The 23,926-nt window shown below is 42.5% G+C and overlaps 1 protein-coding gene across 3 annotated transcripts in view; it reads right to left on the bottom strand.

Moving 5' to 3' along the window:
• CACHD1 (cache domain containing 1) overlaps positions 1–23,926 on the bottom strand; it is a 208,482-nt gene that overhangs the window by 57,368 nt on the left and 127,188 nt on the right. For all 3 annotated transcript variants that reach the window (XM_024565420.4, XM_053920359.2, XM_053920360.2), the window contains exon 4: positions 11,315–11,421. In XM_024565420.4, coding sequence (XP_024421188.3) covers positions 11,315–11,421 — 107 coding nt within the window. The remainder of the gene's footprint in view (positions 1–11,314; positions 11,422–23,926) is intronic.

Here is a 23,926-nt window from a genome sequence, read left to right as displayed (position 1 = left end):
TCAACAGTAGTTACAGCGCTCACGACTCTGAGTGACATCGAACAAACACGTTTTGGGTAATAGAAGGGTTTTTATTGAACTGAGACATTATATAGCTGAGACCTCTTCATTACTTTCTAGATTTCTTTCTTTTTTTTCCCCCTTTCTATTGGAGCAAGTGTAAGTAAGCCATTTGGACATAGGCCCAATGCTATTTTGCACTTTCTATTTAATTCAGGTTGGTACTCAGGAACTCGAAGGAAGACCTGATTAGTCAGAATGGGCTGGGAATAAGAAGCCTTGTGTTGAAGTCCCATCTCTAACACTGGCAAGCCCTCTGACCTTAGATTTACTCTTTATACAGCATGCAAATCAAAATGGAAATCAAATTCCACCATGGATATGCTTAAAACCCTTCAAAGGTTTCCCTCTCTACCACCCCTAGTACTAAATCCAAACTCAGGGAGGCTCTACGCCGCCTGGCCCCTTCCTTCCTATTCCCTAACCTCACCTTTCTCTTCTTCAACTCACTACACCGTATATGTTAAGAGCTATTTCTTTCAGGTTTTGCAAATGTGCCAACCTCTTTGCACAAGATGATCCTTTGGTCTGGAGTAACTCTGGTCACATTCTCAGAGAGACTTTCCCTCAATTATTATCCTTTCTCAGAGCACCCAGTGTTTTCGTTCACAGCAAACATGGGCAGCGCTCGTTGTGTTGATCTTTGAAGTGATTTGATGCATGTCTCATGCAGCAGAGCTGTAAGCTCCATGAAGGCAGGAGCCAGGTCAGGTGTGTTCATCCCCTTTCTAGTTTCCTGGCACATGCCTGGTTTGCAGGAAGCAGTCAGCCAATATCTGCTGAGTGATCTAGTAAATGATTATCTTGCTCGTCACCTACATCCCCTCAACTTCCTCATCTGTAAAGTAATGGATTTGGACAAGGTGTTCCCAAAAACACTCTTTGGCAACCTAAAGAGAACAGTGTTAAGATAACAAAGAATGAAGGCCAATAGGAGGGAAGTACACAGATTTACAACTAGAGAGAAAAGAGCGTACTTACATCTAGGTGGGTTTGGTCAAGTTTATGCAAAAAAGAAAAAAAAAAGAAAAGAAAAGGAAAAAAGAGCATCTTTACTCCTTATTGACTTAGGAGCTGTAGGTCAGCACCACGAGATACTAATAGTGATCCAAGACTAAACAGCATGTCCAAACAGGACCAAGAAGCACTTGGATGAGGATGAGGGAGAAACTCAATACTGGTGTTTGAAGAATGAAGAACTACCTTTGACGGCACCATGGTCTTCGAAGGCAAGCGTGACCCCTCCATCCCCCTCCGCACAGCCTTCAACAAACTCTTTGTCTTTCTTACAGTTCCCATGTTAATTCTAAGCAAAGACAAATAACTTTGCAAAACACATTGGCTTATTTTTCTTCAACTGTAACACATAAACTGCTATCAGAAAAGTACCTAAAAACGTGCCTTTCCCCTTTTCAGGCATTTGTTTATTTTTTACAACTCCCATTTCCCGAGTCTCAAAATCTGCCTAAATTATATGCCTCAGATTCCATGGCCCCCCAGGATTCTCCTCCCAGTTTCACCATCTGCATCTGACCTGTTCTAAAGCCATTAACCTCACCAGTAAAAACAAACCCAGCAATGTTCCCAAAGTCTTGCCTACCCTCTTCAATGCTTAAGTCTCCAGGCTAATGAGGAAGAGATGGGTGACAAACTGCTTGTAGTTGTGCGGTCACTTCTGTTTTTCTCACGACTGTCCGCCAGGGGCAGGAACAACGACGACAACAACAAAAAATGCTCTGTAAGAGGTGTGCTGTCTCCCACCTCAAGGAACTCTGGACTTTCTGATGCCCAGCCCAACGCCACCAAGCAAAACACCCAAAGCTATCTACCTCCCACAGCTTACCAAATACAAAATATAAAAGCTGTCCTAAATACACAAAGTTGCAGACATATAAAAACACACCTACTTCCCCAACAGACCCGAAATTACATAGTACCTTTCAGTAATATTCTGTGCAATAGCCATCATTTTGGAGGGGAATGAAATAAAATAACATTCTGATGGCTCCTAACAAAAATTCTGGCATTGTACTGTATCATATCCTTCCAATTCCTGCTCCTCACTCACTTCCTGAGGATCACTTTACCATGTATTCAGGAGAGACTGTATTTCATGGACCCCAGATGATGTTTATACTGCTCCAGAAGTGCTAAACATATTGAGCATTTAACCACGTCCCAAGCACGTTACTAAGTCTTTCATCTGTATTAGCTCAGTTAATTTTCACAACAGCCCTATGCAGTTTTATCTACTATTCAGGCAGCTAACAAGAGCCAGAATGTGGGGGTTCACCGAAGAGATATTACTGTTCCTGCGATATAGTTAAAGGCGTTCTGACTCAGAAAGGAAGAGCGACTTGAGTTCTGAGCTGCACGAATGAAGCAGGGTGCAGCCAAGAGGAGGGCCCCAGGAAGGGATTTATAATGGGGTCCAGGACACGGGGTGTCCAGGAAATATTAGAAAAATGTATGTAGGATGTCCTCACCCCCACAAGCCTGAGCCAGGGGGGATGGGACACATGGAACAGGGCCATTCAGAGCTGTTTTGGGTAGCAAGAGCTTTGCAGCTAACCCCTGGCACAGTCATTTAACATATCTATAACCTTTAACTGGTTTCATAGATATGTTAAATAGCTGTGGCCCTGCTTTGAGCCAGGGAGATGGGAGTGACTTCCACCCAAGATGGGTCTGGGAAGTAACTCCCCCTGGTTACGGGGCCTGCGTGAGAGCTTGGAGATGATTGGCTCCATGCCATGGGGCCACACCTGCCCAGACTTACTATGGCAGCCCAGTAAAGCTGGAAGAATACGGGGATGCTGGCAGGTGTAGCTGACTATAGGAGGAGTTGGAAATGGGGCTGCAAAGGAAGATGGGCACTGGGATTTAAACCTAGGCCCGGCAGCCATAGAGATAGAAGAGACCATGCGGCTCTGAAGGAAAGAAGAGACCATGCAGCTCCATAGTAGTAGAGGAGGGCCACAAGGTTTTGGGGGAGAAGGAGGAGACCACACGGCTCCAAAAGTAAATGGGGAGGAGACCATGCGGCCCTGAAGGAAGGAGTGAACCACGAGGCTCTGAAGCAAGTAGATAGATAGAGGTCCATGTGGTTCTGAAGGAGAGTAAAGAGGACCACGAGGTTTTGGAGTGCTTCTTCTTGCCACGCCGCTTAGGCAGCAGGAGAGACTTTGCAGCCATAAAGAAAAGGGGAGAAAGGACTCTTGCTGCTGGGCCATGAGAAGGTGACACATGGCTTTGGATTAACTGGAGATTGCAGCAGCCACACAGCTGATGGTGCCGGGAGCCTGAATCACGGACTTCTACTTCTTTTCCTGAGACACGGTACCCAGGACTGGGCACAGGGAGAGGGAAGGACTGTGCATCTGTGGGTATTCTAGAGGACTTTAGTATCTTATTGAAGACATTAAGTCATTACTCTAAGTTTGTGTAACTTTTGAATAAACAATTCCTTTCCTTTTCACCAGTCTCTGGCATTGAGAGACATCTTTCCTCTGGCGGCGGGCATTTCGAACCTAGCAGGTGGGCGTGGGGGGAAGGAACCTCCAGAGACAGAAAGGCGGAATCCTTTCTGTAATAATTTATCGTGAACCACCCCCCACCCTGCTCTGTAACACGAACGCAGAGCGTGTGGCCCAGTGACTCACCCACCCATCGCACTGCTTATACTAGCTGAAACCCGCTGCCAAAGTAATATTGATGACCGCTGGCCCACCTATCCCACTGTATTTACTTTAGTGGAATATTAAGTAGAGGACATCCTGAAATCTCTGGTTCTGTTCCAAGCTTGTCATGTCTCTCCTAGGCTAATTCTATAATGCAAAATAACCAGTCCATTCTATCCCTGATTCCATTGAGACAGCCTGGCTAGGGGCTCAGAGTCCAGATAAACCTCTGGGGCCATCAGTATAGGGTCTACTGTTCTACCTTCTTCCTTTCTGGTAGGCCGCTCGCTCCCAAAGGACCCAAAGATCCCAGTGATCTTCAAACATCTGTTGACGGAGTAAGAGAATAACAGGGATGGAGTTCTCAAGCCTGGCTGAGCATCACAATTGGCTTTGAAACCAGCAGATTCCCAAGCTTTCTTTACCCAGCCAACCTGGTTCACTTGGTCTGAGCTGGGGGCCAAAAAATGGCTATTTTTGACAAAGCACGCAGATGATTCTAATGATCACTGAGGTCTGAGACAACTAAACCCAGACATTAATCTTCATTGTTCCGTTTCCTTAGTTTCACTTTCTTTCTATACCGTCTGTCTTCAGGATATAAACACTCTCAAGTGTTCCTAACTTAAAAAAACTATCAGCGGTAGTAATAACAATAAAAGCCTTCCTCTGTCTGACCTCTAAGTGTTTAGCGACCTTTCTCCTTTTCTCAGCCAAGCCAACTTAGAAGCGTGGTGTACACCGATTCTCCTCTTCTTGTAAACCCACTCACTCCTCACCTGGCCACAACCTCCCACTTCTGGATGACCTTTAATAGTCTGCCAAATTTTCTCCTTCCAGGCTGACTACACTTCCATCCATTGCCCACAGAGCTCTCTTGTCTCCCCTGCTTAAAGTCTGTCGGTTGGTTGACATCAACCTAAAAACAAGTCAAAACAAAAACCAACCCCCCAAAAAACTCTTTAGACTGATGTACAAAAGGCCCATTAGGTTCAGGCTTAGCACTATCTTCATTTTCTGTTACTGACTCCCTCTTACACAGACAGAGATCTGTGTGGTCTGCACTTTCTACGGATTCTGAAATGGGAGATGCGCTTGCCACCAGCATATCACCGGGATGATGCCTGCTGTCCTGTAAGACACGGCGCAACCTCCCAAGTCTGGGCCGAGTGCCAGGGCTCAATTTACCACGATGGCACTCAGCACCGTGTTGTAACTGTACTTGTGGATTTTCCTCCTCCTCCTCACTGCCCCAACACACACACACACAACTTGGTTGTGAACTCTCTGAGGGTCGGAACTTGGTCTTAACTACCTCGGTGTCTGCCCCATCACACAGGTGTCACCTGAGAGAAGTTCGTTACGAGGGAGTGCGAGGAAGGAGGTGGGGCTGATTCTGGGTCTCAAGCTTCAGTGAAAAATAAAATAGAGCTGCTATGAAGTGACACACAACACGTGAGCTGAGGAGGAGGTCTGGGGAGGAAGAGAGAATCCCAAGTTTGGCTTTAGGGTTTGCAGTGTCAGGAGGCAGTGATGGAGATGTATCTCTTCCTCTTAAGCAGCCTATTGTAGGGAGGCCACTGAGCTAGGAGTCAAGACACTATGTTTAGTCATGTCAAACCAGCAATCTGTTGTTTGACTTTAGATAGATCGGTTACCTTCTCTGGGCCTGTTTCTCATCTATAAGACAGAGTGGATGCTTTCTTTGGTATCCAAGGTAAGAAAAAGACAAAAGGTTTATGAGGTACTAAGAAGCGATGGATTGATTTTCTCGTGTATATTGTGTGTTGGGACTCAGTGTAGTTAGCTTCATGTGACTAATATTGTTCACCTGCACGGTCTGTGTCACTCTACATACCTGAGACATTCACGTGTGCTGATATGTTGCTACGCTAAGGAAACCAGTGCTACCTTACAGCAAATCACAACTACATTTCTTTCTTCACTAAGGTCCTTCAAAAGTCCTGGTTATTCCACTACAAAAATGAGGTAACAAAATTACAGGAAAAAAATCCTAGTTTCATTCATTCATTCATTCATTCACTAACTCATCAAGCATTTACTGTGTACCTGCTATGCACGAGGCACTGGATTAAGCAGTAAGCACACAATAAATTAAAAATAAATTAAGTGGAGCAGAGGGTCAAACAGATGTCGAATATAAGACATTAAAATTCTACAATAAGAATGAGCCATACAGTAAAGTAATAAACTCAGCTGGGCCACCACAGCTCGGAAGGTCCAGCACAGATAAGGCTCTCCTGGTGGTGCCTGAGGACTCCGCTGAGACTGTATCTCAGCCCATTTCTCCCACTGCTCAGTCCTGCTTCCTTCCCTCTCCCCACAGGCGGCCAGTCCCCAGCTCTGAGTCCGCCTCCTGGTAAACCCAACAAGCTACAACAGACAAGGAATTCTTACCTACAAGAGTCACAGAAAAATGGCAAAGAAGTTGGGTCCCAAGGAATGAGCAATAGTTTATAAGTCAGAGAAGGCAGGTATTGATTCTATCATAGAATGAACCAATAATATGAATGAAAGTATGGAGGAATGACGGAGACTGGTGATTTGAAGAAATAAGAGTGAGTCCCTGAGGGCAGAGCTCAGAAGGCTTAAGGAAAGAGAAAGAGGAGCAGATGATGAAGTTGAATGAAATTGAAAAGCCTCCACTTTTATCTCAGAGGTAAAGGGGAGCCACCAGAGGTTTTTGAAAAGTGGATTTACAGAGCAGGCATTTTCAAAATATCTACCGTATGCGGGATATATTGACAAAAAGAGAGAGAAGAGAAGTAGGGTAACCTTTGGGGGCATGTCTACATTAATTACTTTTCTAGAAAGGGGATGAAGATCTAAGTTTGTGGCATTTGCAACAGAGAAGACAAAGGAGACTCAAGACACATCTGGGACCTACAAACTCTGAGCCAAGTTTCCCCTTTCAATGAGGAGAGGACGATGGGACTTTCGGCACACATCGGTGTGATGAGCAAGAGGAGGAACACACAGGTAAATGCCTAGCATGTATCTTGTACGTAGTAAAACCTGACACATATTCATTCACTCATGCTTTGATTTGGTCACTGACTCAAGGTAACGCGAACTGTTAGCTAAAACCTGGAGCAGTACTGGGGGGAAAAGGTGAGGAGCAGTTCCCAGTGTAAGCAGGATGGCAGTGCCCATAACTGGGCAACAGTGAGCCAGATTGGGAAATGAATTTACAGGAAAGTTTATGTTTTTGATTGTTTTATTTTTGAGAGATATGTGCCCTCAAGTTGGTTACCTACTAAATAAGCTCAGAAATAGGTCCTGGACGGAGATAAGGATCTGGATGGAATTCAGCAGCACGAGGTGGGAGCTGAGGTGCTGGCTAAATTGAGAACATTCAGGGAGATACCACGTAGTGAGGTAAGGAGGGACATCTACCCTTTGGAACCCAACAGCGGAAAAGGAGGCCGAGGAGAAAAGGAAAAGGACTGAGCAGGGAAGAGGATGAATAGAAACCAGAGGACGGCAGTGAGAAGTCCACACGTCAGCTGCCACGCAGCAGTCCAGTAAACCTGTGGAAGGGTCACCTGAAATCTTCCAAGGGAGCCATGGTAGACTGAACAATTGGGACTTTCTAGATGTTGAAGGGGAGCAGATTCATTAATTCAATAATGTGATGTAGTCACTACTACAAGGATATAAAAGTATATTTATTTATGTAAGCACAAAAGAATGTTCAGATACATTTGCCAAGGTAAAAAAAAAAAAAGGCTGCATCCATTGCGATTATGTATGTTATGACAGAGTATAGACGAGGATGTGTGTGGCTGAAATCTTGTGCAATCATTGTAACAGGGCTGTGAGAAACTGTGAGACTAGACTTGGGAGTAGTTCGCAGTGCAGGAATAGAGCTTGCAGGGGAGTCAAGGTGAAGAAAAGGGCCCTCTGTGTACTTCACTTTGTATATGTGTGTTCATTTCACACACACAAATGGAAACTGAAGCATACAACCTTGAGACACCTGGATTGCTAAGTGACTGAATAGTTTTTAGATATTATATAAATAATTACCACATCTTCTATGGCACCGATGCAGTCATGCAGCTGGGGTAAGCAGGCATGATGATGAACTAGAAATTCCTAGTTTGGTTGATTTTTATTCTCATTTTTAGGTAGAATGTAGCTTTTCACTGCATTAGTGTTAGCATATTTAACAGAATTTTCACAGCATTTTAGATAAAAGTGAAGAACCTATGGCACACAGCAAGTCTTTGCCATTCACAGAAGGAAGTGAGGAAGCCGCTGAAATCAGCGGCGCAGCTTCCAGCGCCCACCTGTACCTCCTGCACATTTACTGTTGTAACGTGACTTACACATGCCCCTGACACCCCATGAATCCCGTTTCTCAATGAAGACTGCAATGCTACCAAGATCGAAGTTGGCAACTTCAAATGCTCTTTAAATCAAACACCATAAAGAAAGTCCAGACACTTTTTCTTTTGGTGAGAAAGACGAACTCCCAGTTCCACTCTCACCTCAATTGCGTAACTCAAGAGAGCAAGAGGCAACTTTCCTTGGACTCTTCAAATAAACTCTCTTTAGGGATCAGGTTACGCACAAGAAAATAGCTCAGCAGGAATTTTGAAGGAAAAAAAAGAGAGAGAGAGTGAGCAACTAGGGATAAAAGCAAGAAAGAACCTGAACAAAACATTACCAGCACCATAATATAACACATGCACTGTCAAACATTAGTTATTTGAATGGAATCAGGGACAAGGAGTCAATTTAGAAAAGTAGAGATCTGGCAGCACTGGTTTTAAGAAAAAGAATACACATGTGTGTTGGATGGATGGACACGTGACCTAGTTTTGGATAAATGAACTTAAGAAATCATTTACAATTTATGTGAGTCTGTTTCCAGCTAGTCTTAAAGGCAACCTGAAACTGTGTTATCAATTAGGGACTCATTGATGGATTATATACAGTCTGAAAGAGCCTAGGGCTGGACATCTTACAGATGTAAATATCAGACACGCGATAGCCAGTGAAGTACATTAATTTTGCTCTGAAAAGGGGGCATGAGCTAGGGAGGAGGAAAGAAGGAGCTCTGAGGTCACCTTTCACCCTCTACCACTCCACTCCTATTACAGATGATTGCTCAAGAATGTGGACTTTGGGATGCAGCCACTGCCTGGTGGAATGTCACAAACTCGACATGCAAGCAAGTCAGTTCTCAAATACCTGAATATTGCCAAAAGCTGCCTGTAAATCTAGCTATGTCAACGGTGCTGAGAACAGCTCTTGTTAGGTAGTATGTTCTACTTGAGACATGCTCTTAGAAATGGCAAAATTCAACACCTGATCTTTAACTATATACCTCCACCCTCACCACACTCTTCTTATCGAATTCAAGGGAGAGTGTTTACCACATTGAAGATGCTTAACATGTATTTGTTGAATGAATTTTTATTGTACTTTTTCATTCTAGTTAGTAGGTGGGAGACCATTACCTGGCAGAATAAATGGCTTTTATATTCACTAAGAAAAAGGCACAATAATATGACTATTAATGATGGAGCTAGATCTCAACAACGTGCTCCTTATTATACACGGGTATAAAATAAGGCAGTGAGGATATAGCCATGTCTGCAGCAGCTTCCAGATACTCCAAGATGTGGCCCATTAAGGTGCGTGACCACGGCAGGGAAGCATTGCTCTGACTCCCAGGTGAGGTGTCCCAGCCTCCATCTGCCTCAGCCCACCCTTCTTACTGCCCCAGTCACACAGCCAGGAGGGTGATGGCATGTCATCTAGAACCTCAACACCAGACAGGATCCAGTACCAGAGACTTGTCAGTAAAGGTGCTGTCTACCAGAAAAAGGTGAAAATACAATGGAAAGTAGTCTATAATTGCTTCTTGTTTTATTTGCCCCCTGGTTACAAAGCAATACATGCTTAGTTTAAAATTAAGAAAATTAGAAGTAAAAATAGCCCACTGTTCCATCACTAAACTATTAACATTTATGAGTAAATCCTTCTGGATTGTATCTATCTATCTATCTCTATATTTATATCTGGAATGCACTGATTTTTTCTTATTAATTCCAACTGAAAAAAATAAGACTGTAAAAAAAATTAACAACAACAACAAAATAACCAAATACCCACAAGGTAACATGTGCTGTAAAAATTGTAACTATACACATTGTTGGATTAAATTGTGTAGTCCTGTGACATTTAAATCTGATCCTGTTCAAAGACTGCTATTTCTACCACAAGTCTTCAGACCCAGCAACACGTCTTATTTTACTGTGCAAATTTGAAGGAAGAGGGATCAGTACTGAATCTGGGAACCAGGAGACTCAAGTTCCAGCTATGTACCTTCCATAATTCATTTCCTCTGCCCATTCTATGCCCTGCTGTAGTCCCTTCAGTTATGTTTTTTATTAAAATTATTTTCATTTAGTATCCTTTCTAGTAGTAAACCTCACCTGCTCTAGAAGGTTTCCAGATTTTCAGACCAATAAAAAAATAACTGAGGCCATTCAATGAGTTGTTCTAGACAACATATGTCTGGCTGACTTGGGTTGGACCACTTAGCCAGCAGCTATAGTTTTATAGCTATATAAAGCAACAAAAAGCTTATAGTTCTACCTTCCCAGATCTAACAGATTACCTAGCTTATGTACACAATTCCCAAAGACTACATTATTCCCCTGGACCACGACTGGATGGGCCTCTAAAAACAAATGTTCTGGTCCTCTGGCTTTTCTCTTGGGTTTTACATGTCTGCAAGAGACCTGGAATTTGGGAGATACAGTTCTTCCTATTTACGGATCAGATCCTTCATCTCTCTGGCAATACAGGAAGTCTTAGGACCCTTCTAACCTTTGATTTTTCCTTGGTAAAATCCAAGAATTGAGACTGGTGTGTGATTTCTAAAGCCCCTTCCAGCTCTGAAATGGTGAAGGCTTTAGGTTCTGAGGTTCATCAAACAGCAAGTGTGTGTAACAAGACAAAGGGGGGACACATATAAACTGAAACTCTGGGGCAAGACAGTAGAGACACCAAGTCACTTTGCAGTAATGTGTACACAGGTACCTTAGGAGTTCTCTATATAACTGAGTTCCACTGAGACCAGGAGGAAGGCTCAAACGCAATCTAAAGCACTATGTCACTGTTTTAGTAGAAAAGCTCCCTCGCCATTCTTCCAAAACACCCCCCGACACAAATTAAAAATTGTAAGTAGAAAAACAAATGAGATTCAACACCTCCTGTTGCAAAGATAACTGGGTCTCTAAAGTAACCTTTCTAACAACAAATGTAAAACCCCTAACACTGAGATGATGGATTAAGAGCCTAGCAAGGTGCTTGGCATGTGCTACAGACAGCTAGAGAGAAAGTGCTCAACACATGGTGGTTGATTTTCTTCTTCCTCTCCTTCTTATGAATGTCAACTTTCCAGCAGGATATCCTATTTTAAGTATATATTTTTCTTCAAAATTAAAAGGAAAATATCTAAAGCAATACATTCATTCATATACTTGAATGCGGTGCAATATAGTTTATTTTTATAAAACTGAAAGAGCACTGACCTGAATTCAAGTCTCGTCCTGGATTGAAGGCCCGGCTATTAACAGTGGTGGAAAGGCGATCACAGCTAATTGTTCTAGATACATTGGTATTGAAGTTCCCATCGAACCTGGAAGAATAGGAGAAAATTAGCAATATTTATTTGGTGGTTATTCAGTCTAGAAAAACAAACCAACAAAAATAAGAGTTTATATTGTATATAAAATAGATCAGCTCATAAACTGTAAACTTATGATTTAGATTTTAAATATTAAAAAAAAATCACCGCAGAACAGTCTGGGGGAAAAATTTGCATCTACAAGGTTTTAGAAATCAAGTTCAATTCTCAGGAGATAAAGAAATAACCACCCTACAAACCAACTTTTCTTCATGAATCTAAGTCGGGTAAAATCATGAGGAAAGTAAATTCAGACTAGAATTAAAAAAATTCAGACTTGAGCTCTAATGTCACATATGAAAGAAAGAATTCTTTAAATTATCCTATCTGAAAATCAACAACCAAGAACAAAAATATATAGTAGTGAAGGAGAAAGAATGGCTACAGAGTAGGAAAGACCTAGATTAGAATCTCTGCTAGGTCACTATTAAATGTCTGTCCTTGGACAAATTGTTTAATTTTCCTGAGTCTCCGTTTTCTTATCTAGAGGAAAAGAAGTAGTAAAACTCATTTTCCAAAGCTGTAAAAAATATTAGAAATACTGTACCCAAGTTCCTTTCATTCTACGTGGCGTAGCTTGGACCATCTAGACTGTAATGTAAACCAAGTCCTTTCTGCTTTCTGGCGTTAGCACAGTGCCAGTCCTGGAGCGGGAACGTCAGCAGCACCTTGGCTACCGGCTGACCAATAAACGCCACCGCGATCGAGGAGTCATTTGCTAGAGCTAACAACAATCTTCAAAAAAATAACAGTAAAATGTACCAACTCATTAGTCACTAAGAGTACTTTTAAAAGTGAATTTAATCCAGAAGTAACAAGAGAGATAAAAATTTGCACTTGTAAGTAATCTATTTAGGATTTCAGGTATTGGGAGGACTCATAACACTTCTAAGAGTCCCCCTCTCCCCAAAGCTAAATTCAATCTGAAATCAGGTTTTTTAAAACTTGTGCTAAAATGTGTACCTCAGATGATAAATGCCATTAATGAAATTCCATTACCACAGGCAGAGAGGCTGCATCACCTGTGTCACCCAGGAGACACAATCCCAAAGCTCAAGACACACTCGATTATGCACATGAACTTGGATGATCTGTTGATCGGACCTCCTAAGACCTACAAAACTGAACAGACTATAGCAAGGGGGCTAGGTTTGCACACAGTGTGTTGGGTTCCAAGCAAAAGTTAAACATTTTGTTTTGAAACACAATCATCTCAGAGAAGGAGGTAACTGGATTTTAAGAGACCTTTTGTCCAGCCTCTCACCTACTACAGAATCACATCAACACTGTCAACTGTGCCTCCAAGGACACGGTTGCTTCACCACATGGTCACTCTTCTTGGACCTGTCCCAATTTGTCTAGACGAGAAGACTGCTGCCTTGAAAACCGCAGGAGGAGGGAAAAGAGGAGATCAGTACACCAGCAGCTGGCTGTGTGCTGCCGGCAAAGCAGGAGAGTCTCACAGTCCCGCTCTTGCTTTAGCCCTTGAACTTCTATTGAGCAACAGCAGCATTACACGAGCGGCCCACTTGCTCTCCATGCTGCAGATGCCACATTAAACCCATGCCCTCATGGACTTTTTAGTAAGACCAGATCACATGCAGGCTTTTGTGGGTCTGCCTGCAATTCACATCTGGACTTCACTGGTCAAGCTGCAAATCCCTTTTAGACCTCCGCACTTCACAGTTGGGAAAAGTGACACTAAGGACCACAAAGAAAGTCGCAGACCTAAAACGAACTTGAATTCCATCACCCGACTCCCTGTCCAAGGATGAGCCACACACTACATGGCTCAATTGAGGTGACACATAAGGAAGAACCTGCTGAAAGGGTCAACTCAAGAGTTTCTAAAAAAATTTTCCAGATAAACTGTTAAGTTTGGGGAGATCCCCTTTTCCCCCAGATGAAGTCTCCACAGCCAGGACCTGTGCTATTAGCCCCACCCCTCGGGAAGGCCCACATCCAGTACTGGGCACGCATGGATCCCCTGGGCCTTTGCGAAATGAACGCTTGCTCCTGCGGACTGGGGAGACCAGGTAGCTATTTTTACAGATTGTTTTCTTTTCTGTACGGAAAAGATCGACTCTGAGAGCATTAAAGAAAACATTCTTGTAACATAAAAAATGACTCATTAACAAAAGTAGGCGCTCAGCAAATATTTGTCATCATAAAAAGGCTTCACGATGTGGAGCCTGTCATCAATCAGCTACCCAACCTTCTTTCCCACCATCTCCCAACCCACCGTGCTAACCAGACCTGTCCTTCAACTGTTGGGTCCCGACTGGGATGCTCTCCGGGGTCCACTGCCCCCGGAGAGCCCGGCTCTTCCCGTCCTCCTCCCTGAACATCCTGCGGTCATTTCCAGCCTGCGATGGCCCTTCCTCCTCCAAACTGACCGGTGTCATTCTGTGTCTTAATCCGTGCTTATGTCTTTTTTCCTAATTTTTTATACTGTCTTGAAATCAGGTTTAACATAGTGTTGTCATGATTGATGTCCACAGCTCAACTGGTTTTAGATTCCATTGATACCAACAAAATACTAATCAACAACAATTTTAAAATAAGATTTTTATAAATAACGAGCAAGTTATCTCACTTACTTTGCCTTCTCTGATTTGCTACGGAAGCCTTATAGTCTAAACCCTACCACCAGCCCCGGAACTCCTAGTGCTCCCTAACACCTGCCACATGTTTGAGAAGCCTCATTCCCCTGATGGGGCTGTGAGTTACTTGAGGGTTTATATTTCCCTCTCAGGTCTAGCACATTGCTGGGAAGTGTGCCTCATCAATTCTCATTAGTGACTGACTAATGAGGAAAGGCAGAGAGCTAAGTCACTGGAAAGGTCTGGTGTTTTATTCAATCAAAGCTATATGATGAATAAGGCACTGCCACCCTGGCAAAGCATGCTGATGTCACTGTCAGGGGCAGGGGCTTGAGAGGCACCTAGACCTGGACTGGAGTTTGGGTTTGAGTTGCTTACTGATACACACACACACACACACATGGCACATGACTTAGATTTTCTAAGCCTCTCTTTCCCTCATCTATAAAATGGTACTAATAATAGTCCCTATTTCATAAAGTGTTAAGAATTAAATCAGAAAATGGTTAAGAGCCTAGTACATAGTAAGCATTTAACAAATAATAATAACCAGTATTAAATGTATTAGTAATGATAACAGTTAACAGCTACTAAGTGCTTATCATATGTCAAGTATATTTCAAGTGCTTTACATGGACTAACTCATCCAATCTTCTCAAACCCTGAAGGAAATACTATTAATTATCTCTGTTTGAAGACCAGGAAACTGAGGCACAAAAATTTTAAATTAAGAAGCCCCAGGTTGACAGCTGGAGATTAGCTGAACCAAGATGTGAAGACACTATATTGGTGCTCTTATTCATAATGACTACATTACACTGTATCTCAATAAATCAACAAATAAATCACCACCAACATTATCTAAAACAGCAGAAGTAGAAGTCAGTTCTTTCAAAGGAAAGGATTATGCTGAAAGATTGTACAGCTTAGGGGAAATCTTTGCTTTTTACTTAACAGAAAATGACAGTAGCTAAACATAAGGCTTCACAGTGGATGGCTAGATGGAGAACTTCACGGATAAAGATGTGGATGGGGAGGAAAAGGAAGACAATATTAAAGACAGGTGTTCTGTATTTACTATAGATAACTCAGATTTAAAAAAAATGTTCACCACTGGGGTAGCTATGGAATTGGCCAATTTGAGTTATTTTATTATTTCATTCTAGGAAAGCCCCAAGCTCCCTTCCATTCACCACTGAAATCAGAGAGGTTTAAAAGACAGAAGAGCCGACATATATTTATTGTCTACACAGAACAGAGATGCACAGCAGACCTGGGGCCAGTTCACCCTAGTTTCTGCTTTTCCTGGTGCCAACTTTCTCCCCTGAGGAGAAAACCCTGGCGTTCTGGTAATCTGAGGACCCTGAACAAATGGGTTATGTACAACAGAGATAATGTAAAATATGAGAAAAGACTAAGGAAGAGAAAATTGCACTAAATTCTGAAAAATTCTCACATGGGACAATGAATACAGAATGCTGAGGGACGTAGTGGATAATGGCCACAATTTAAGTTTATGTCAGTGTGGGCAAGACATAATACACAGCTCAGGGAAACTCCAGCTGACGTGGTGCCAACACGCAGCCTTCCAGAGGTCCGACTTGATCCAAAAACCAAAAAATTAAAAAAAACAAACCACCAAAAAACCATAAAATGCCCGAAGTTCTTTTCCTGAAGGAATCCATAGAATCTTCCCAATGTTTTAGAGATAATAAATAAGCACCTTGCAGGAGAACCTCAGGCAGAGGGCAATTTTGCCCCCTCTGCTCGTTAGCTCAAGGACATCTGGGTTTCAAAAGTTTACTAGTAAGGGTGAAACAGACAGTTACTTCATTTCAGAATATGATTTATTTTAATCCTTGCTTTCTGAGTAACCTGCATGTAGCAAATGCTGGCGGTTTTAAGTTAATTTACTCCTATCAGCACCCTCCCCCCCAACCCATTCTGGTATTTCAAGAATTCAGAGACGTGCCAACCACTCTCCTTCATCCTGCTCCTTGCTAGATGCTATTAAGTGGCAACAGTCTCATTGTGGTCTCAATTGTCTGAGTTCCTTCACGCGCTGAGTCTCAGCCCTGGAGCCCACACACCCCAGCTGAGTTAGCATGAAATGCGTAGAAATGAACCTCTGCTATCCCTGCCTATGCCACATGCTGGTCAGGTGGGGGAAGCAGGTGTCAACAGGGGGCTTAAGAGATACAGGAGAACACTGTGTCCCAAGCTGGTGAGCCAGCTAGGAGAAAAAATTACAGGAGCCAAAACCCTGTGATTATCTCTTCACCCACACGCACTAGTGCCTGCTTTTCTTCTGGACTCCAAACATGGAGGAAAACTTAGCCATCTTGTTACCTAAGCTACCTCTGGGCCCCCGAGGGGTTGCTTTGCCTAAGACAGGAACGCATTTTATGAATGTGTGCCATTTATAAAAAGAAACATGCCATTCACCCTGATTTGGAGACTCTGAGAAATATAAAGTTCATGCTTATGATACTTTATCAAAACACGTCACTGACTCTTAGGGGTTACTTAAAAGATTTTAGCTGCCAGTCTCATTTATATAATTCCAGGTTTATGGAAAGGTCAGGAGCTGGTATAATAATACATTTTCACATAAAATGTGCAGGCAACTCAAATTATCTTTATATCTGCGCTTTAAAAAAGTATTAACAATATGAGAATAATCCTTTCTAAATCTCCTGTAGATCCTCTCTGAAAAAAAAAAAAAAAAAGGAGATGCTGGATTATGATTGCTTTCTATGCTTATTTTTATAAGATAAAACCAGTGCCTGAAATTCAGTTTCAAGAGAAATAACTCCATCTTTCCTACCCCCTTAAGTTAAAAGAAAAACTTCCTTCTGGATTTACTTTCATGAACAACTGATCGAAACTGCATCCCGAGGGAGCAAACAGAACTGTGACTCCCACTTTGATCTCTTCCCCATGGAGAAATTCACTCCCTGCCTGGCTTGCAAGATGTTCATTTGATTGACGTTTGCTCTGATGTGCAAACTGCTTTGAACTTCAGACATTTAATTCCCATCAGGCTGCAGTCATTTTTATTCTCCTTCAACAGGATTTACAAGCAGGATATCAGCAAATGTAGAAGATAAAATAAATTTGCAGAAGCTTTGAATCTTACATCAAAACTGTTCAAGTGAGTTCCAATTGGATTTCATTCAGCCTCGATTCACAGTGCAAATCAACTTTTCGGTGGAGTCCCAGTTTAGAAAGAAAAAGATATAAAAGGAAAGAGACACATGCACCAGTTGGGGTTTACTTCCTGAATCTCTTTCTTGGTCTTTGTTTAAATTTCCTATGGAAAGGGATTTGCCTGGCAAAAACCACACCCACGGTTCCGAGGGCGGTGGTGAAATGTGATGTTATTCACGGACACATTTTTATATGGTACCGTTTCAAAAAGCAAATCCCTGTGGATGTCTCAGAAGAGCAAGGCTTACAATTGATAAGGCAGTCCATAAACAAAGCCAATATGATGACAGCGAATAGGGTAGTGGGTGTTTTTCACTTGTCGGTGGCTTGTTTTTAATCACTGCTAAAATGCTGAGACAGGTGCAAAAGGTTAAAAAAAAAATATCCCACCACTTCTTCTGGAAGCAAAACCTGGTATCAGATCAGAAGCTGGTGTTGGAGCAGATGCCGTGGGGCTGCTCTCTCAGAGTTCACCGCGTAAGGCAGGCTCTTGCTTCCCGGGCACTGAATGGTCAGGTTCCATTTTAAGAGCAGCACGCATTTTCCTGGGAAGCCAAGGAGGCAAACCCCCTTGACCAGGAGCTGCAGGAGCCTTTAAAAGACAATCTGGACACTGAGAAACATCCATGCCTGCCAGACGCTCTAGGCCCAGTAACAGCCCAACAGTGTCTGGTTTTCTATGATACGAGGGAGACGTATCACTTCTCCTCCATTCAACCAGGCTCCTGCTCATTCTTTCTGGGAAGTGTCTGCTCTCCAAATATTTGAGCAACACACGTTGAAAAGAATTAAACAAGAACGCCCTTATCTTCCACTTAACCACCCATGAGAATAAAGTTAAACAAAGAATGAGCTAAGATAAAAATCAAACATCTGTACTGGCAAATATTTAAACTCTGTTTAAATGGTGGAGGAAGGGGTAAGAGTGGGATCACTTCAAAAAAGAACTATCACATTCATAAAGTAAATGATACTTGAACCCCCCCAACTGCGTTTACTTATTCAAACACCTAAATTAATGGGCAAACTGAAAAGCTGTCAAATAAGGCGTTCCAAGAAATGGCGTTTCCTTCCATCTCTGCAGAGATTGGAGAGATAAGTCACATTCTTTTTGTTCTTATCAGCAATAAGGATTAAACCTTCAGGGTTCAGCAACTCAGCCAGAGTGGAAACAAGGGCTGCTTTCAAATGCCCTTGGAAGGTAAGGCTTTCAGAGCAGTATAGCATCTCTCTCTCCATTCAAGTCTAAGTATCATAGAAGCAGCCATCTTTCTTTTTCACCACTTCCCCACCAAAACAGATCATTGAGAGGAGCCTGCTGTGATCTTGGGTCTCCTGTCTAGATTCCAAGTTATTATCCATTTAATCCGCTTTCTCACATGAGTTTGGGAGATTGCACAGGTGAACATAAGGGGGATTGGAAGTGGATCTGAAACCATATTAAACATTTATCCTTATCTTCCTCATCACCAGGTTGAGGAGGGGTGCAGGAAAAAGAAGAACGAAGGGTATCTGGAAAAATAAAGGGGAGAATAGGCAGGTGGACGGAGGCCTGGGGAGGGTGGGATCCACAGGCTCTGTTTGTGCTCCTCAGTAGCGCTTGTCCATCCGGCCACTTAACCTCAAAAAAGGACTTAACAGACTTTAAAATAATCTATTTACATACTTTTCTCCCTCACTAATTAATATACACAGAGAAACCCTTTGCCGCGTTTATCTCCAGGGCATAGCCCTGTAAAGTGCACAGGTTTTTAAATGTCTGCTGAATGAGTAAATGCAGAAAACCTAAGAGACTGAGACTTCCTGGGACTGACGACCAGAGATTGTAAATTCACGTGTTTTCTTCTTGCACGCGCACTGAGTAGTAAACAGCAGACACCTGTGAGTGGTAGGACACAGACACCAAGGAGAAGCACTAACAATCTCAAAGGTAGCAGATGACCTTGAAGATGAACTGGTTCAATCTCTCAGGCTCATTACACACTGAGGGAAGAGGCCTGGCCAGAGCTCCCTCTTCTCCAGAAGAAACATAAAACATAAGACATGAAACACTTATGGCCGACGGGTCCTCAAAAGAAATTACTGACCCAGTATTAAAAAGTTAGTAAAGCATCCCAGCTGGTGTGGCTCAGTTGGTTGGCCATCATCCCACAAAGCCAAAGGTTGCCGGTCTGACTCCTGGTCAGGGCATATGCCTCGGCTGCAGGTTTGGTCTCAGGTCAGAGTGTGCACGGAGGGCAACCAATTAATGTTTCTCTCTCACATCAATGTTTCTCTCCCTCTCTTTTCCCCTCTCTAAAAAACAAGTTAATAAACTATGAGTGTGAAGATAGATTTGTACGTCATCATACCAAACAAGCCACATCCCCTGAAAGACATTACAGACAGCTTTTTAAATTTTGGTCTTCTTTGAAAACACTTTGAATTTTGCACAAAACCCCCCACAAAAATCCCAAGGGAAATTCCTGGTCCTTTGCTACAATAGGGTCTATTTCCTAAGGCTGGCAATTTCTTTTAGAGACCAGATTCTTGGGGATGAAGAGAGGGAGGGCAAGAAAGAGGGAAGATGGAATAAAATCAGAAGACCCTCCCTCCCTAAAATCCATAAGAGGCCACTGGTGAAACTCAGTATTCTAAGCAGAGTGGCAGGTCTCCCGTCCTTCCTCCAGTGAAGGTCACACAGGGGAAATTCAGAAAGCAAGACTGTCAGCAGAGCCAAATGCAGGTGCTGTCTGCGGTGACGATGCTCATCAACAGTTCTAAAGACAAAGGTGTCCATCTACAGACACAGACCCACGCACGCACGCACGTGACACAAATCGCTATGGGAACATGTTCTTAAGACTGAGAAACAAGATAACCAGACTATTGGGAGCATTATATTCAGCCAATTTAGACACTTCAGAGGGTCATGCAATAGCCTCAAGTAAAATTCTCAGAAGAAATACATAGTTTAGCATTTCAAGAGCCAGATAAACCACCCCAGTTTTACTACCGGTGAAAACAGTTTATCACTGAAAGAAAATTATCTGGAATCAGGAAAACCTGGACTCCAAACCAAGCACCCTGGAGCCCTGACACAACCTCTCCTGAGTCTGCATCCTCCCTGGCACAACAGGGGTGAGGCCGGGGAGGCGGAGTCTCCACTTTACCACCACTATTGAGAGGATCACACGGAGAAGCTAACGTAAGTAAAATAATGTTTACAGACGTAAAAGCCCAAGAAAGTATTTTACTGAAGTGTAAACATATGTAACTCTTTTATGTAAGTTAAGTAATGTAACTGAATCGGCCTTCTGTAATGTAAAGTATTCTGCAAAATCTTTGTTGAATCTTGAGCGCAACTCACGTCCTTCAGGCACCAATAGCCAGAAAGGCTGCATCTGTGACATTTTGCCGGCCTGCAGGTAATCACATTTTAAAAGGATCGGAGGTGAACGTTTGAGATGAAGCGGGGAGAATGACTTGAGAAACTGAGATTCACCGTACAGTACTATAAGGACAAAACGCAAAACCCATCTTCCTGGGGAAAGAATAGGACCTGAAATAAAATTAAACTTAGTGGTTAAGGACCAAGCTTGTCACGTTATTTGACCTTGTGACATCAGAAGTGTCATAAGTGCAAAAGCACCTGGCTAAGTCACAATGTTGTATTTTTCATAGGAACGATAATAAGAACCAACTTCTCTCTGGGGTTAGACTGTTACCATTTGATTTTTTAATGTGTGCTACGTTAAAACAGGGTTGGGAGAAAAGTTGGAGCTGCCTACATGTGTGCCAGCTGTTACGTCTAGAAACATGGTGTTGTACAAAACTCATTTGTGCGTTAGCACATTACAACCACGCATTCCAGCTTTGTCCTTGCTTCTTAACTGCCAGGCACATAACATGATTATGGGGCTGAAAATATTTGCGGGATAAAGAAATAACACTACAGGCTAATCTCAACGGCCTGCCAGACACTTCCCAAGCATGACCCATATGCAGTTCAAAATTAAAATCTAGATGTTTACACTGAAACATCTAGAGTCAAAGGTCATTCACCTTTGACCTTGTGACACCAAATGAACAAAGGAACAAGAGTCGTAAGTACAAAAGAGCATGGCTAAGTCACAATGCTATATTTTTTTAAAATAAAAATCTCCTTTTGCCCTGATTTTTGCTCTTTTGTTAATTGATTCCTGTACTGAGATGCTCATTTTAAACTTGAAAACCATCTTTTAAAATCTTCCTTCCCACCCAAATCCCCACTAAAAACTAGTTGGCATATTCTAGTAACCCTCCACTACCCGAGACATCTTTTGTCTTCCTACAGTTCTTCCTTGACATGTCATTACTTTTCTCCTACACTATTAGGATGGTCCAACTTGACAGACAACATGCCTTTGTACCACAATTGATCCTTCACTTGCAACTAATTCATCTGCCCAAATCACAGATCTCGCTTTAAAATCTGCTGCTTATCGAGAGGGGTTTGTCCATGCGATCAAGGATGCTGAGCCCATCACAGCACATCTCTTATCCAGCGCTCCAGCTGTGTCTTCCACCTCACCACACTCAACGCTTTATGGATCTTGCTGTTTTCCGATCAGAGGCATCCTTCCCCCAGATCTATCTGCAGAGGTTTCACTCTTCAAGGCCTCAACTGCCACTTCTCTACCAAGCCAGAGTCTAAGAAGCCTCTGTCCATAATCTTTCTTCTCTAAAGGAGTCACTGGATTCCTTTCCTGACGCTTGACAGTCTGCCGTCGCTCGCTCTGAGTTCCTGGAGGTACAAAGCGCTTTATTCATCTCTGTTTATCAGACAGTATCTAGTACAATGTCTTGCACGTTAACTCCCTTGAACACGATACAGACAAGTTGAGTAGAAAATGATATAGAGTAGCCCCCTCCCATCTGCAGTTCCGCTTTCCAGTTTCCATTACCTGTGGTCAACTGCAGTCTGGAAATATTAAATAAAAAAGGCCAGAAATAAACAATTCATGAGTTTTAAATTGCACACCTATCTGAGGACCATGATGAAATCTCGTACCTTCCTGCTCCTTCATGCCAGGACCACGAAGTGCCCCTTTGTCCGGTGCATCCACGCTGTATACGCTCCCTGCTCATTAGTCACTTAGGAGCCACCTTGGTCATCTGATCAGCTGTCGCAGTATGGCAGTGCTGTCCAAGTAATCTTTATTTTACTTAACAATGGCCCCCCAGCACGAGGGCAGTGATGCCGGCAATTTAGATATGGCAAAAAGAAGCTGTAAAGTGCTTCCTTTGAGGGACAAAGTGGAAGTTCTTGACTAAGGGGAAGAAAAAATCGTAAGATCTACAGCAAGAACAAATCTTTTATCTTGAACTTGTAAAGAAGGAAAAAGAAACTCATGCTAGTTTCGCTGCCGTACCTGAAACTGCCGAAGTGACAACCACAATACATGGCAGACGCTTAGCGACGATGCAAAGGCACTAGATTGGTGGGTGGAGGCATGAACAGAAGGTGTGTTCTCACTGATGGCAACGAGTTGCACCAGAAAGCTTTGAACCTACACAAAGACTTCAGTCCCCGGAAACAAGTGGTGGCATACACAAAACTTCATTGCAGTACATTGTTATAACTGTTCCATATTGACACTAATTATTGTTGTTAATCTCTTAGTGTGCCTGATCATGATAAATAAACTTTATCATAGGTATGTATGTTTAGGAAAAATATACTATAATATAGGGCTCAGTAATTCCTTGGTTTCAGACAACCACTGGGGTCTTGGACCATATCCCCTGTGGATGAAGGAAAACTATTGTGTATACAGGTATTTGGAAATTTTGTGTTTTAAATTCACCCTGCATACAATCATTTAATATTATGTTATAATAATTACTCACATCCATTATTATTAATGATTTAATTTAGCTGGTAACTAGGATAAGTCAATGTCAACTTCAGTTTCTTGTCAGGGCTTCCAACAATGGAATAATACTCAGATGAAAACAACAACTTTTATGAATGGGTATAAAAGTACTTGAATTTCTGCCTATAGGTAAAGTAGCTTAGCAATTCTGATGTTATCACCACTACCATTTCTCAAAAACTAAAGACAAAATCCGGTTTGCTGCCACAGAGTAACGCCTTCAGCAAATATTTATTGAGGACCTGTTCAATCAAGGTATTGAAAACCAAGTTAAATCTGACAGGGTCCCTGAACTCAAGTGAAACTGAGGAGAAGGATGAGAGGGCACGCAAGTGAGAATACGCCTTAGAACCTGCAACCGACCCCTCCTGCAGTTACCCAGAATTAATCTCAGACACCTTTGGATCCTCCCTCTTCTACACCCTATGCAGTAAGTACCAACAGCCACGTCCAGGCCCCCTCATCCTCCTTGCCTACATAAATGAAATCAGACTAGGTCTTTCAGCCACTACATGGTTGACAAGTAAAATCCCCTCAAAGCTCCTAAGTCATCATTTCATTTCCTTTGTCCAAAATCTTAATAATCTCTTTCAAGAAATCAATATTTATTGGCTGTCTACTATTAGTTATATAGTAACAATAAAGTAGCAAGTGAGGACATTGTACTTGCTTCATTTTCAGAGCCTACACTCTCCTGATCGAAGTTCAGGTTCTCCAGTCTAGCATTTCTAAGAGTCTCTATGAAAT

The sequence above is a fragment of the Desmodus rotundus genome, chromosome 3, assembly GCF_022682495.2.
Source record: "Desmodus rotundus isolate HL8 chromosome 3, HLdesRot8A.1, whole genome shotgun sequence".
In the NCBI taxonomy this organism is placed as follows: domain Eukaryota; kingdom Metazoa; phylum Chordata; class Mammalia; order Chiroptera; family Phyllostomidae; genus Desmodus; species Desmodus rotundus.
Note: the sequence above shows the minus strand (reverse complement) of the source record. Positions and strands in the feature narration are given on the sequence as shown.